At 44.4% G+C, this 14695-nt stretch overlaps 1 protein-coding gene across 2 annotated transcripts; it reads left to right on the top strand.

The window, feature by feature from the left end:
- Nucleotides 1-286: 286 nt before the first annotated feature.
- On the top strand, nucleotides 287-9526 carry PRDX4 (peroxiredoxin 4). Of its 2 annotated transcripts, XM_074858636.1 has the most exons (8): nucleotides 287-555; nucleotides 2872-2989; nucleotides 4008-4124; nucleotides 4697-4819; nucleotides 5467-5597; nucleotides 7792-7826; nucleotides 9013-9059; nucleotides 9403-9526. In XM_074858636.1, exons 1-8 carry the CDS (start codon nucleotides 312-314, stop codon nucleotides 9404-9406), a joined length of 819 nt encoding a protein of 272 aa, XP_074714737.1. In that variant the 5' UTR covers nucleotides 287-311; the 3' UTR covers nucleotides 9407-9526. The 2 variants fall into 2 exon arrangements, with proteins under 2 accessions (XP_074714737.1, XP_074714736.1); XM_074858635.1 differs by lacking the exon at nucleotides 9013-9059 and having other exon boundaries at nucleotides 289-555.
- The last annotated feature ends 5169 nt before the right edge of the window (nucleotides 9527-14695 follow it).

Raw genomic sequence — 14695 nt, 5'->3', positions numbered from 1 at the left:
TCAATTTGCCATTTCCTCCGGGGCTTAGGCGTGAGCCCACAGCCCCGCCGGGCCCGCCCGAGCCCCGGGGCCCAGGCGGCGGCAGCGCCCAGCCCCACCGGCAGGCCGGCTCTGGGGGGGGGGCTGTGCGGGCGGGGGCAGCGCGGCGGGCCCCGGGCCTCCGCCTCTCCTCCCGCAGCCGGCCCGGGGGCGGCCCCGGCGGGCTGGGGGCTGGCTCTGGGGGTGGGGGGCGGCCCTGCGGCCGGCAGCGTGTGAGAGCGCCCCGACCAAGCTCCTCCCCGTCGCCGGGACGTGCACTCGGGCGGCGGGCTATGGAGGCGGCGCGGCGGCGGCTGCGGGCGGGCGGCGCGGCGAAGGCCCGGAGCTCCGCGCTGCTGCTCCTGATGCTGGCGGCGGCGGCGCGGGGAGGCGATGCGGCGGAGGCGGAGGAGCCGCGGCCGGCGCGGCAGCGGGGGGACGAGCAGTGCCATTACTACGCGGGGGGGCAGGTGTACCCCGGGGAGGCGGCTCGGGTGCCGGTGTCCGACCACTCGCTGCACCTCAGCCAGGCCAAAAGTAGGTGCCGGGCGGGGCGGGCGGGGGCTGCCGCTGAGGGGCGGCCTGGGGCCGGGGCGGGGCGGGAGGTGCCCGTAACGCGCCTCCTCCTCCTCCTCCTCCTCTCGGGCTGTGCCGCGGGGTGAAGGGAGCGCGCGGGGCCGTTAACGGCCGCGGGGGGGGGGACGGGCGGGGGGGCGGTGGCGGCAGCGCCACGTCAGGCGCTCCGCGCCGCGGGGGGGGCGGCGGGGTTCCGGCCCTCCCGCCCCTCTCTCTCCCCCGACACCCCGCGGCGGAGAGGCGCTTCCCCGGCGGGCGGCCGGGGGACCGGCTCGAGCAGCCCCGGGCCCTGCACGGCCGCCCCGCGGCGTGACCGGCGCGGTTTGGTCGCGGGTGTCCCTGCGGGAGTGGCAGCGGCCGCACGCCCCTTCCCCACAGGGGTCCGGGCCGCGGCAGCACGGTTGCTGCCCTCCGCGGGGCCGGGGAGGGGGCACGGCCCCTTCCAGCCCTACGTCTTTGTGGGGAAGTGGCGGCGAGTTTAACGCTCCACAGACCCTTAGCAAGGTCTGTGGTTCCAGAGGTAGCGAATGAGCGAAGGGAAACGCTTTAAACAATATAGAGAAGCGTTTTGTTTAGCTGAGTCGCAGGGAGATGTCAGGGGCACCCGTTCAAGTGGTCAGATGCTCCCCAAAAGTGCCGCTCTGCAGAACAGAGAAGAGAGGCAAGTCGTGTAGAAACTATCTTCGCTGTGAGAATTTACAGCTTTAAATCCTTTTCCTTTACCAAGCCAGGGCATGACTTCTGTTTTAAACGTTTGCAAACATGCTACGAAAAAAATGGAAAACCAGCCAAAATATTTGTAACTAACACTGTTTGGTTTTTCCTCCCTTCCTAATGTAAATTCTTACAGCATTTCAGACGTGTTTTTAATCCCCCCAAAAATCACCTTAATTTAGGAAGGGAGTCAAGATACATATTTTACTTAATTGCTTTTCCTTCTCCCTCGTAATCTGAAAGTCAGATGAAGAGAATGTTTTGCTACAGAGATTAGATTTGGGGTGTCACTATTTTGTAAAAAGCAACATATTTGAAACATTTTTGGAGACCTTGAAGTTACTTGGAGGTTAATCCTTGCTTTCACTTGAAAATAGTCCCATACCTGCAAAGACTCAATAAAAAGACATTAGAAGTCGGGGGCTTGATACCCGATCAGAAAGAATTCTGCAGAAGACTTGAGGGGAAGAAGAGCATTTCTTCAAAAAATGTAAACTGAAATTATCAGTCATACCGACTGACTCTCTGTACCTGCATTGCTGCATCCTTTGTGAATTATATCAAGTGAAACCAGACTTCCCACTCAGGGGCACGAGCTGTCTGATGATTTGGGGTATTTTTTGCAGTCCTTGTTATACATCCTCACTAACTTATTCTACGGCTGTGGGTTGTCCTAAGAAAAGGAGAGCCCAACAACACAGTCATCCAGATAATTAAGATGCCATATATTTTTGTCAGCAGCATTTCCTCGGTTTCCTGGAGCTGTATGTCAATGTCCTTTACATCACAAGTGTATTTAGATCGCCTTGTACATCCAGCATACCCCATCCTTTGTCTCAGAATTCGCATTACTATGAAAACAGTACCTGGCAGATTTCACTTTTAATATTTTAAATTCAAGGTTAATCCCTTCTGATAGGAATAGTAAATACATTTCATGTGTTTTAATTGGATTTTTTTTAAACACAACTATCTTCAAGTTATAATTTGCTTAGGAGTTGTATGTTAATAAATATACACTGTATTTTTAGGCATTTGTCTCCAAAAATGTTCTAGCATGTATTTTTTGTGGACTTGAATTCCAAGTAGTTTTTCATGGCTAAAAAGTAACAATATGAATTTGAACCATCATATGCTTCTGGTTCACAACAGCTATTCAAAACCAAATCCTGAGGGTTCCTGAAGTCTTAAACAGTTTCTCCTTCAGTCTAACGGTTGTTCTGCCATGAGCTGGTAGTGCATACGTGGTTCGTTCAGTATGCCCAGATAAGGTTTGTGTGCCCTTGATTATCAGTGATTCAGAGGGCTCACGTATAAGCACAAGTTGGTCAAAATATTTGCTTTCCACGTGTACTGAAACCTACATGTCTTCATCATCCTGTAACCTCTGCCAGCTGTGAACTTTTTTAAGTGGTAAGAAAATTTCATTTTGTAACTGTGTCCAGTAGGTTGTTTTTCAAGCAAAAGGAGGAACAGTTGTCCTTGCACACCAGCTAGCTAATGAACAGCTTTGAACACGTGCTTCGCATTCTGACTTTTAACTGAATGTCCTTCCTATTTCAGTCTCCAAGCCAGCACCTTACTGGGAAGGAACAGCAGTCATTAATGGAGAGTTTAAAGAGTTGAAATTAACGGATTATGAAGGAAAATATCTTGTCTTCTTCTTCTATCCTCTTGACTTGTAAGTAAGACCAGTGTAGACATACCAAGACTGAGTGCAGCTGCCCTACACTCGTCAGTCAGTAATTTTCTTTTTTTTCAAAGGTCTTGTTTTTTTGTTTGGTAAGGGTTTGGGGGAGAAGAAATGAGTGACAGAAGCAAATACATTCTTTGCATTTGTGTTTTCTTCATGCATTGGTAAAATTGCAACACAATCTTTGTCCTAATAAGTGTGTCCACTAATTTGTGTCTCCACCCAAAAAAATAGCTTTCAGTCTGTAGTACCCAGTCAGGCAACCTTTACTTTCTGTGTGATGCTGTAAATCACTGGTGCAAATAGAAGACAGCACCCCATCTATATTTTCTAGAGTGTATGTAGTGTATCTGGGAGGTGGCATTTTCCCTTTAAGCTCATCCCATAACATCCTAAAAACACTCAACCATTACCCTTCTTTATTTAGAATACTTAACTGGCTGAGTGAAAATATCTCTGCTTTCCACCAGACAATCCCATTTCTTTCCTCAAAATGAGGAAAAGAGGACAGAGATGCATAACTACCATAATATTATAAAGGAAGTAAAGTAGCTCTTGGCCCTTAGCTTCAAGGCCCTAGAAATTGTGATCTTTACCACTTTATTTCTTCTGTAGTGGAATAAGTTCATGTCAAAATAGTTAAAACTTGCAGACATGCACAGTAGCAACAAATTATAGTATGTACCTCTGAGAAAAATTGGCTAATTGTGCTTAAATTCAAGCACTTAATGTTCATAAAGTCTAAAAGAAAGTAAGCGTAAAAACGCTTGAATCCAGACTGTAAACTAATTGTAGGTTTATAATCTTCAGTAATAAATCATGTAACTAAGCTGGAGTCTAAGGCTGGAAGACTTGTCAGGCAGCATTTCAGTTAAATACTTGAAGAAGCAGTAAAAAATAAGTAAAAGCTGAAATAATTTATGATGAATACACCATTTTAAGTTAAACAGAGAACTTACTGGATGTTTCATGAAATTTTGACTTTATCTTGTCTTAAATTATCTAGTACATTTGTATGTCCAACTGAGATAATCGCCTTCAGTGACAGAATTGAAGAATTCAGAGCAATAAATACCGAAGTAGTAGCATGTTCTGTGGACTCAAAGTTCACTCACTTAGCATGGTATGTATCTTATCCTTGCCTTTATCTAAAAATTATTCATGGGTCTACCTTAGCTGAAGAACGGTATCCCCAGATTTTTAACCTATGTAGGTATATCATACTGTGTAAAAGTGTGATGCTATTGATACAAATGCTTAAAATATTTTTCAGTGGTAAAAATTATTAACCCTAGTGCAGAAAAGTACCTTTATCTTTGAAGCTTGTTTAATATGTATTGCTTGAAATACATCATGTCTCAGTCCAAAAAATACTGCATATACAAAAAAAAAAGATAAGGATGGAAGTGTCTGTAAATGCATCACACTGTCCCAATTCATGAGCACATTGTATAAAGCAAATATGACTGATAAGAAAGAGGTCATTATTAATAGATGTAGCCAAAAACTGCAAAAGATCTACTGAACATTTTGCTCGAACCATAAATAGTATTCATCTCTGTTGTGTGCAGAACAAAAAAAATGTCGCTTGCACTAAATCCTGCTGTCTGTACTGTTCTGGTTTATGACTTCTAATTTTGTGTAGGGAATATAAATCTTTGTGAGAAATACATCTGTATCTCATTTCTTTCAAAGGATTAATACTCCTCGAAAACAAGGAGGACTTGGACCTATGAAGATTCCACTTCTTTCAGACTTGACACACCAGATTTCAAAGGATTATGGAGTATATCTGGAAGATCAAGGACATACACTTAGGTATTTCACTTGATTACGGTTTGTTGGGATTTTTTTTGCTGGGATAGTACTTACTACTCTATAGCTAAAGGAGCATTTGAAATCTTTCTTTGAGAGCATATTTTACTTGGGGATTCATGCCGAGAGACAAAATAAATATTGAAGAACACAAAAAAATAGCCCTAATGGGTCAAAACAGGGGTGGAGGTTAATATCCTATTTAATAGCAGTCATCAGCAGGTACCTAGGGGAGGGAAAACATGCAGAATTTCCCAGAATTGCAGTTACTCAGGGACCCCCAAGTCCAAGTGGAGTCAAGACTGAGGGTAACTAATGGCCTCAAGAGAGACATCTTTCATAAACTTTATTAGTTGCTTTCGGGATCCCTGTAACATGATAGCATCTGCAACATCCCCTGGCAGGGCCTGCCAAAGCTTAGTTTCATGTTCTGCAGAGAAGTATCCTTTTTTGTTTTTAACTTACCCTCAGCTCATGTATCTGATAGCCCATGTAAAGAATAGTAGGTTACTAGTATTCTAAGGTGGTGGGTATTGGATGGTGTTTGCAGAGATCAAATTCCTCCCATTCAGCAGACATGAAATAGTGCTTAAACACAACACTGTAATTAGTTCTGTTTCCTAACACACACAAAAAAAATATTTTCACAGAGGCCTTTTCATTGTTGACGATAAGAGAATCCTTCGACAGATCACGATGAATGACCTTCCTGTTGGGAGATCAGTGGATGAAACGCTTCGTTTAGTACAAGCATTCCAATACACAGACAAACATGGAGAAGGTGCTCTTTTAAATACTTTCATGCTGAAGATTGTTTTGCTTAGACTGGAAGCTGTATTTGTAGCTTTTTGGAAGGTACTCAGCAGCCTTAGAGACTAGCCTCATGCTACAAGATTCTATGGTCCCCGTACCTCCACAGGTTGTTTCTAGAATAGTAATTCACATTTTGCTTCACATCCATGAGAATGCAGAGCATAAAGCATTCCTTAGTCTGAATTAAGGCATTCTGTACCATTGTCATGGTTTAACCCCAGCCAACAGCTGAGCACCACGCAGCTGCTCGCTCTCTCCTCCCCGCTCCCAGTGGAAAGGGGAGATGAATCCAAAAAATAAGTAAAACTCATGGGTTGAGATAAGAACAGTTTAATAATTGAAATAAAATATAGTAGTAATAAAATAATAGTAAAGGAATATAATAATAATAATTGTAATGAAAAGGAATATAACAAAAAGAGAGAGAAATAAAACCCAAGAAAAGACAAGTGATCCACAGTGCAGTAGCTCACCACACACTAACCGATGCCTGAGCAGCGATCTGCCCCTCCCAGCCAACTCCCCCCATTTATATTCTGAGCATGACATACGGAATGGAATATTCCATTGGCCAGTTTGGGTCTAGTGCTCTGCCTGTGCTCCCTCCCAGCTACTTGTACACCTGCACACGAGCAGGACGTGGGAAGTTGAAAAGTCCTTGATCTCTTCCTAACAACTAAAAACATCAGTGCATTATCAACACTCTTCTCATACCAAATCCCATACTGAACCCAAACCACAGCACTATTCTAGCTACTAAGAAGAAGAATTAGCTCTGTCCCAGCCAAAACCAGGACAACCATCTGTCAGAAGCGTAAGTCTGTACAAAATGTGAGGCCATGAAGAATAAGGCCAGATATTTCAGTTCCTGCTGGCAGTACAAAATAATTGAGATGCAGGCCATCCTTGTCCTGGGTCATTCATTGAGGATCTGTGACAAGTAATTGAGAGTGCTTCATGTCAAGATACATGGGGATACTGTGAAAGTCAGACTGCCGTCACCTGTGTTTTCTTTACAAGTGCTATGTGATCACCTTCCCCTGACAAAGAAGCTTTCACTGGCTTCAGATCATTACTTTGTCTCAAGGATTCATACTACCCCAGTTCAAGCATAGGGTGAGCTTTTCACATTTCTTTAAATAATGTGGTTAAATAAACACATAGATTTGTTTAAATATTAATACACATGTTCAGCAGCTTAACTTCCATTTCAACTCAATTCACCTGGCATTTTAAAGCAGCTTTATCCGCAGGTACAAGTCATTACATGCTTTGCTGTACAGATTTAGAAAGATAAATGCTGATACTTAGGCTATGCACATGCAACTAAGGAAATTTAGCCTTTCTTTAGTTACAAAGCTGTCTTACAGAATACTGATCTGCAGTGTGTTTCCAGAGTACCACATTTTTTTCCAGCTCTACGTGGAATCTCACTGGCTTTTGTATGCCTTCCTAGGCACCTTACTGAATTCTTTGCACAGAACACAGAAGAAAAATTCTCCAAAATTCCTAATTGCATTTGTGGTGCTTTGTCTAACAGCACGCCTCAAAGCAGTGTAATAAGGCATAACTCATTGGGCTAAAGCCTCAGAGGGAGAGCTCTGAACAGATAAGAGCTTCACTCCAGAATGTGTGACTCTGCAGGTGGTCACAGGGCTCTCGGCCACACTGCATGTTAACCACATGCTATAATCCCTTTACTTTGGAGCAAGGCTCCAAATAAAATCACTCAGTCTCTTGTGGAATCTTTGAACTGATTTCTTTGCTTAAAAAATTTACCCTAGCATTGGTTTTAAAGAAAGAAAGGTAGGTCTCCATGTAGTCACCTGAATTTTATCATGAAACTTTTGTTTCTACTAGAAGAGGTGTTCATTGTCAGATACTGCTTTGCCAGTACTTTGTCTAGAGGGCCATGAGAATTAAACCAAGGCACAGGCATCCATCCAGAGATACGCAGTTTCCAGTTAATGGAAGTGGTATCAGGTACAAAATGTTATGACACTATCCCATGTATAAAGAAAACTGCATATTTAATCGTTGCAGACATTTACATGTGACACTTGTGTGTTGTTTTAGTTTAAGTTCAGAAAGAGAATATTGTGCTCAAAAATGTGTGTCTAAAAACACATTTAACGTTGTGCTTGGTTTTGGTTTTTTTCCAGTTTGCCCTGCTGGTTGGAAACCTGGCAGTGAAACAGTAAGTAACTGTTTTTATTTAAATGCACATACTACTGAAAAACACTGTTACCATTTCCACTAAAGCCAAATCCAAAATCTTTGCAACTTTCAATGAGATGATATGAGTAATCTCACATTATTATAGTTACAGCTTTTGGATTACTACTGATTTAATTAGGAGCTCGTTTCCTGCACACTAGACATATTCCAGTTGTTTCACATTCCCTGTGTGTCAACAAAAACTCTTGAGCAGCAATGAGTTCATGATCAAAAACTTTTTTTCCTCTTAACACCTGATGAGAGGAAGTTGGAAACTCTTGAGTCTCTCCTACCTTCTCAGTTATTTGTCCATATAAATTCTTGGCTCTGTTGAGTCTTACTGTGGATCCTAGGCACTACCCAAAAGAAGAAAGGTACAAGTTCCCAGGCTGCTGTACTATCTGACAGAGCCAATGTGCCACTGTCAGAACTCCAGCAGAGAGCACTGCTTTGCTGTGCAATAGTGCTTCCTCCTTTGTTACTACTCCCCTACATGTGACTACAAGCAGAAGAGGTAGGGTTCAGATAAACACTCATTGAACTTGTTTGTGTTCTCTGGCTTGGATCAAGCCTCAGCAGAATAATGAAACTTTCACTAGAGGTCTGAGCTGCCTAGTTCAGATGAGATCACTGTCATTTATTTGAGCATGTGGCTTTCTTCTGAACCATCTGGTGATGACAGAGCGTTGTTGTTTAAGAGCTGACTCAACAAAAAGTAGGTCCCAGCAGCCTCTAAGAAGGGTAGTGAGCGTGGTAATTGATAATAAAAACTGTGGAATGTTAAACCATGTTTCTTTGCTGGATGTGAAAACTTCCCAGGATGACTGGAGGCTAGGAGTCACCTCTTTCAAGCTAGCAGAGGAGTGTCTTAGTGAGGGAAGCTGGATATTAAGACTCTAAAATGAAAGAGGGCTGGCTGGCCTAACAGACATATTTTGAAGTTCTGCCCTCCATAACCATGGGTCACCTAAATAATACATTACCATATTTTCTAAAAAACTCTCTTAGTGCATCTCCAATACTACCAATTTAAAGATCTAAACCAATACATAAGCATTCTCTTTATCCTCTGTGCAAAAGATGCAGATAATTTAAATAGCATAGTAGTTCAAAAAGCCTTTCTCAAAGATGTAGCCATGCCTTCTAAATGTGTTTGATTTAATTAGATCAAACCAGAGGAAGCCATGAGAGTGTGGTGGCCAAGGGAAGAACTGTAAGTAAGTTCTAAGACTCTTGATTACAGATGTTATTAAAATGTCTCACCTTTGGGGCAAGCAACATAGATATATGTGCTCCCAACTGTCAAAATTCTTCCTTTGGTAGGCTGCCCTCTCTTTTCCCCCAGTCAGTTAAATCTTTCTGCTACTGCTCTGAGGTACCTTTAGAGATAAACAGTAACCTAGTGTCAAGTCAACTGATAAATTACTCTTCAGTGTTGCTGATGTGTTGGCCTTAGCATCATATTATGAACTACTATGCTTTTCTAGTTTTATAGTTTGTTGTGTTTGTGTGGTTTTGGTTCTTGACTAACATTTTCCTTTTTCTTTCTTGCACAGATAATTCCAGATCCAGCTGGAAAACTGAAGTATTTTGATAAACTAAACTGAGTCTCACTTCTGTTGAATTACATAGGTCACATCCAACTTGATTTTTGCCAATAAAATTTCATTAATTTTGTTACTTTCATGAGTTTGACTAATATGTAACTGTAGTAGACCATTAAAGGTCTTGTTGTTTAAACAGGAGTCTAACCTGTGCAAAGCACGGGTACCTCATTAGTTATCAGGGAATGTTCTTATGAAATACATATTTTCCCTTGTTTAGATGCTTTGTTTTCTCCAAATTTACTTTTCTTTGCATCTCAAGCTTAGATTCATGACTTCTGCTATTGCTAGATTACTTAATTTCTGCCAAAATGTTGTCTGCTGGGTCACATTCTAGGAGCTACAGCTAGAAAAGAGCCACTTTGGTTATGGTACATTAGTCTGTAGTCCAGAGGCAATAGCAGCTAACCTGGAAGTCAGAAATAAGTTACAGTTGCTGAATTAAGTTTCCAGTCTGTCCAAAGCTGGAAAACATTTTGAAACTACTGAGAACATACCCTACGCTACATAAATCAGTACAACTGCACTGAAAGAAATACAGCTGTGCCAGTTCCTGTGATTCGAGAGCCGAACCGTGCTTTTCTATGCTTGTGTTTGTAGCGTATGTGCTGATGAGATCAATTCCATTTCACATGGTCTGAATTTTTTCCCTGGCCCTACATTGTTGACATATGTACATAGTGGTTAGTGTCCTGTGCTGATCCACTCATTAACTGTGGCTCCAAGTTTTAAGGGAGTTAATTGTAGCCTTTCCCAAGATCAGTATTGACATGTCCAATGGCCATCAGAAACTCTTGTGGCTCATGTACATTAATTTCTTCTTTCAAGGCAAAAGAACATCTCCATGGATAACATACTTCGTACTTGTGTGCACTGGAGAACCCTTTCATAAGAATGTCTTTTCCTGCTTCTTCCCACCTCTCCCTCTTTTTAACACGGTGTTCTAGAGTCTGTGCAACTGGAAAAACAGCACCTGAAGTCAGTGTCAGCTCTTCATGAGGGTCATCCTTGAAAAGGCAACAGAGAAGGCATCCTCCCTGCTCCAATCCAGCACCACTACATTATTACTCTTGGTTGAATCCCACACTGGTGGGAACCTGCTTCCCCTTCCCCCACCAGACCATACAATTCCCTTCCTGTACACAGACACTTCAGTACAGTTCTACAGAACTAGACCAGAAGTTGCATTTTCACTGTAAAGTTACCTGATTTTGTAGACTCTGGTGAGTACTGAGCAGCTCTCTGGATTAGTCACTGGAGACAGCAGAAGCGGCTGCTTGACTTCTGCTTCAGCTCCAATACAAATACCAGCACCTAAGCGCATGCCTAGGGCAGACGGAACCACGGCCAGAGCAAGCAGAACTCAGCCAAGCCCCAGCCTCCCTGTCCCTGTGAGGCCCAGGGAAAGGAGGAGCTCCTGATCCCGTCCAGGGGGTAATGGAGGCACAGCAGGACCAACGCTCCAGCCCATGGGATCTCAAAGACCAGAGGGCAGCATGTAGAAAGGTGGTTTCTCACATTACTAGGCTGTAAATCAGTGGCTTGAATTTTACTCAGGATTTTGTTTACAGCCTTTATCAACCCTGAAACACCAAAAACATCAACATAGAGAATGTTCAAATAACACCAAGCAACCGCAGTGTGACAAATGCAGGCCCAGCTATTACATGGATATTCATGAGCAGCCCGAGGCACAAGACAAACCTAACACTTGTGCCTGCCTTCAAAACAGGGCTTGTGCCCTCTTCAGCAGCTTTGCCTGCCTCTCCAGCCAGGACATTCTCATGGACATCTAACACTCTTCCAGCAGCAAAAACCTCTGTGGCACTAGGCCAGAAAATGAGATATTACAAAGACAGAGATGAGATATCACCCACATGTTTAACATGCTCCATCCAGCCCGCAGCTCCTTGTGGAGCCAGGCGAGTAGCAAGTTACAGCAACAAAACCATAGGTTGTATCCCTGTAGCACATACAGCAGTGAGAGCATCAAACAAAAGCAAATGTTGAAAGCTGTACGAACCCTCAGCCAAGAAAGGAAAAAAGGACTGAGAACACTTACTGACTGAAGAAAACTGAGGCCATCTGAACACTTTGAACATTGCAGAGTTAGGTCTACAGCAGTGTATGTGTGTCAAATTTGAAAGCCCCAGCCCCCCCCCCCCAATGCATATGGTAAGGAATGGGCTAAGGAGTTACTTTTTTTTAAAAGCAGTTCAGTAGGAATAAAAAGTCTTAGGGAAATAGTCCTTAAGCAAAGACCTGAGGTCACTATGTCGCATTACATATTTGAAATAAAAGATTATTTCTATGGAAAGAGAGAATGGGGTTTTGCAGAGATTTGGATATACTGGTAGGGAAGTTTAGGAAGGAAAAGACTGGGGAAAAAAAAATGCAAAAGTGATAGTGTTTGAGAAGGAGAAATGAGAGTCTGGGGGTGGAAACAAAGGTAGATTATCAGTTACACACTGCCTCCAGGAAAGAGGGAAACCAAAGGACAGGAGATGAGATCCCTGAATAGAATAATAAAATTGGAAACTTGGTGGGGTCGAGGAGGAAGAAACACTTTAGTTTGTGGGTTTGGGATCATAAGGATTTGCAGATCATAGAATCATAGAATGGTTTGGGTTGGCAGACACCTTAAAGGCCACCTAGTTCCAACCCCCCTGCCATGGGCAGGGACACCTTCCACCAGACCAGGTTGCTCAAAGCCCCGTCCAACCTGTGCTGGAACACTGCCAGGGAGGGGCAGCCACAGCTTCTCTGGGCAACCTGTTCCAGTGCCTCACCACTGTCACAGTAAAGAATTTCTTCTTTACGTCTAACATAAATCTACCCTCTTTCAGTTTAAAACCGTTACCCTTCGTCCTATCACTAAACTCCCTGATAGAGAGTCTCTCCCCATCTTTCCTGTCTGTCCCCTTTACGTACTGGAAGGTCTCTATAAGGTCTCCCCAGAGCCGTCTCTTCTCTAGGCTGAACAACCCCAACTCTCTCTGTCCTCATAACGGAGGTGCTCCAGTCCCCTGATCATCTTTGTGGCCTCCTCTGGACTCCCTCCAACAGGTCCATGTCTTTCTTATACTGGGGGCCCCAGAGCTAAACACAGTACTCCAGGTAGGGTCTCACAAGAGTAGAGCAGGGGGGAAGAATCCCCTCCCTTGACCTGCTGGCCACACTTCTCTTGATGCAGCCCAGGATACTGTTGGCTTTCTGGGCTGTGAGTGCGCATTGCTGGCTCATAGTCACTTTTCCATCCACTACTACCCCCAAGTCCTTCCCTGCAGGGCTGCTCTCAGTCCACTCATCGCCCAGCCTGTATTTGTGCTTGGGATTGCCCCAACTCACGTTCAGGATCTTGCACTTGGCCTTGTTGAACTTCATCGAGGTTTGCACAGGCCCAACTCTCGAGCCTGTCATGACCCTTTCAAATGTTGGCGCAGAGAGTTGAGTCTAAGAACCTGATTTCCAGCCGCTGGTTTGAAAATGCTGACTTACATCATGGGAACCTCAAATGAATTCTGATAGACCAGGCAGTGTCACCTGCAATGGCCTCTCACAAAAGAGTAACTGAACAAACAACAGAGTGGTCTGTTCTTCCAGCACTCTTCACCTGATGTTTGAAATAGTGGAAGAATTCTCACACAACTCTGCTTCCCAAACCCTGAGATGTATTCATAGGTCTCTCTTGGAAGTGCATGAAACGCAGGTGCACAGAGCTGCTATCGTGAATTTAACTTTTCCATGGAAAAAGCAAAGAGCTCTGCAAAGCAGTAACCAGTAATGAGACACTGTCTTCAACTTCCACTGCTGTTTCAGGCAAGCCTCTCACATGCCTTGACTGCTCTCTCAGCTGTTAAAAGAGAAACTTGATAGGGTGCTGAGCTCTGCAGCTGAAAGCCACCTCTCCAAGCAGGACAGATCTAGCTGGGGTAGGAACTTTTGTGACCCACCCCCCTTTGGGACGGGTACTCCAGCAAGTTTACCTCACTGAACACCACCCACCCGTGCTGCCCCACTGCCTGCAGATGCTCTAAGCGAGTTCTGCCTCCCCAGCAGCCAGCCCCGCCTCTCCTGTGGTGCAGAGCCCTGCACTAGCCTACTTGCAAAGCCTGTAAGAAGAAACTCACTTTTAGCAACACTTAATTCTGGAAGTCACCCCCTTACAGGCACCCCACCAGCTGGACTCAGAGGGCCTGGGTGACTGGTCCCTGCTGCAGGACCACACCTGAATTTTCTGCTGAACAGTTACCAGATAAAGAAGCGATGCTGTGAGCAGGGACCAGAACCCGTACCACTGTCCTTTCTGAGTGTCCCAAGTACCAGTCCCCAGAGCCACACTCCCCTCCTCCAGAAATCTCCCATTTCTGCTATTTAACAAAAGATAAGAGAGTAGGGAGCAGCCAATGCCCAGAAGTGCCTCCAGCCTCGTGGACTGAAGCCCTGCAGGGATGAGGATCCCCTGCTGTCAGGGAAAGCGCTCCAGTATATTTTCTGTGCAGGTATTGTCATCCAGCTACACCTCCCACAAAAGGCACCCCCCAGTTTCTCTTTCAAGAAATCTGCATATTTACCCTTTTATCTTCCTGTTAGCTACTGCCTCGCCCGTGAAGAAATCATCTCTCCCACACCTAGTTAAAAATGCATTCAGAGGAGGATCAACAATCAAACAGGTCTGTCACCAGACAAAGGCTCGACTGAACCTGCAGTAAAACCAATTAAGCACGCAGTAAGTTTAGAGCATTTCTGAACTAAAACCCTTGCTCAGTGGCCCATGCTGCACCAGCTCCAGCAAGCTTCTTCCCAGAACATTGTACACCATGACACAGCTGCAAAGGAATCGTGCGCATTTGAAGGAGGGCTACCAGAAGCTGTTACAGTAAGTCTGAGTAAAGTAATTTTAAGTATTTTTTTAAACTCAGAAAAATAAAACCGTTTAAACCAAAGTGCTTTTCCAGGCACTGAGCTCAACCAGTCCCACAGAAATCTCCTTTTATATCACCATTAAGTGAGAGGGTTAGGGGAGGCAATCCAGCTACCACAGGATTCCCCCTCCTCCTCACTGTATTCCAAGACACAATGGGCACAGAAACATTCACTTCCCACTACAGAGCCACAGCCAATTACATAGATAGGTTCACTATAAATAAACAGATTTTCTACTAATACCTTTAGGCTTGTGTGGTAATGGTTAGTCACTTACAGTAGTGACGGATGGTCACTGAGTTGCAATGTAAACTCAATG

Source organism: Strix uralensis, chromosome 2 (genome assembly GCF_047716275.1).
Source record: "Strix uralensis isolate ZFMK-TIS-50842 chromosome 2, bStrUra1, whole genome shotgun sequence".
Classification (NCBI taxonomy): Eukaryota; Metazoa; Chordata; class Aves; order Strigiformes; family Strigidae; genus Strix; species Strix uralensis.
This window is presented reverse-complemented; position numbering and strand designations above follow the sequence as displayed.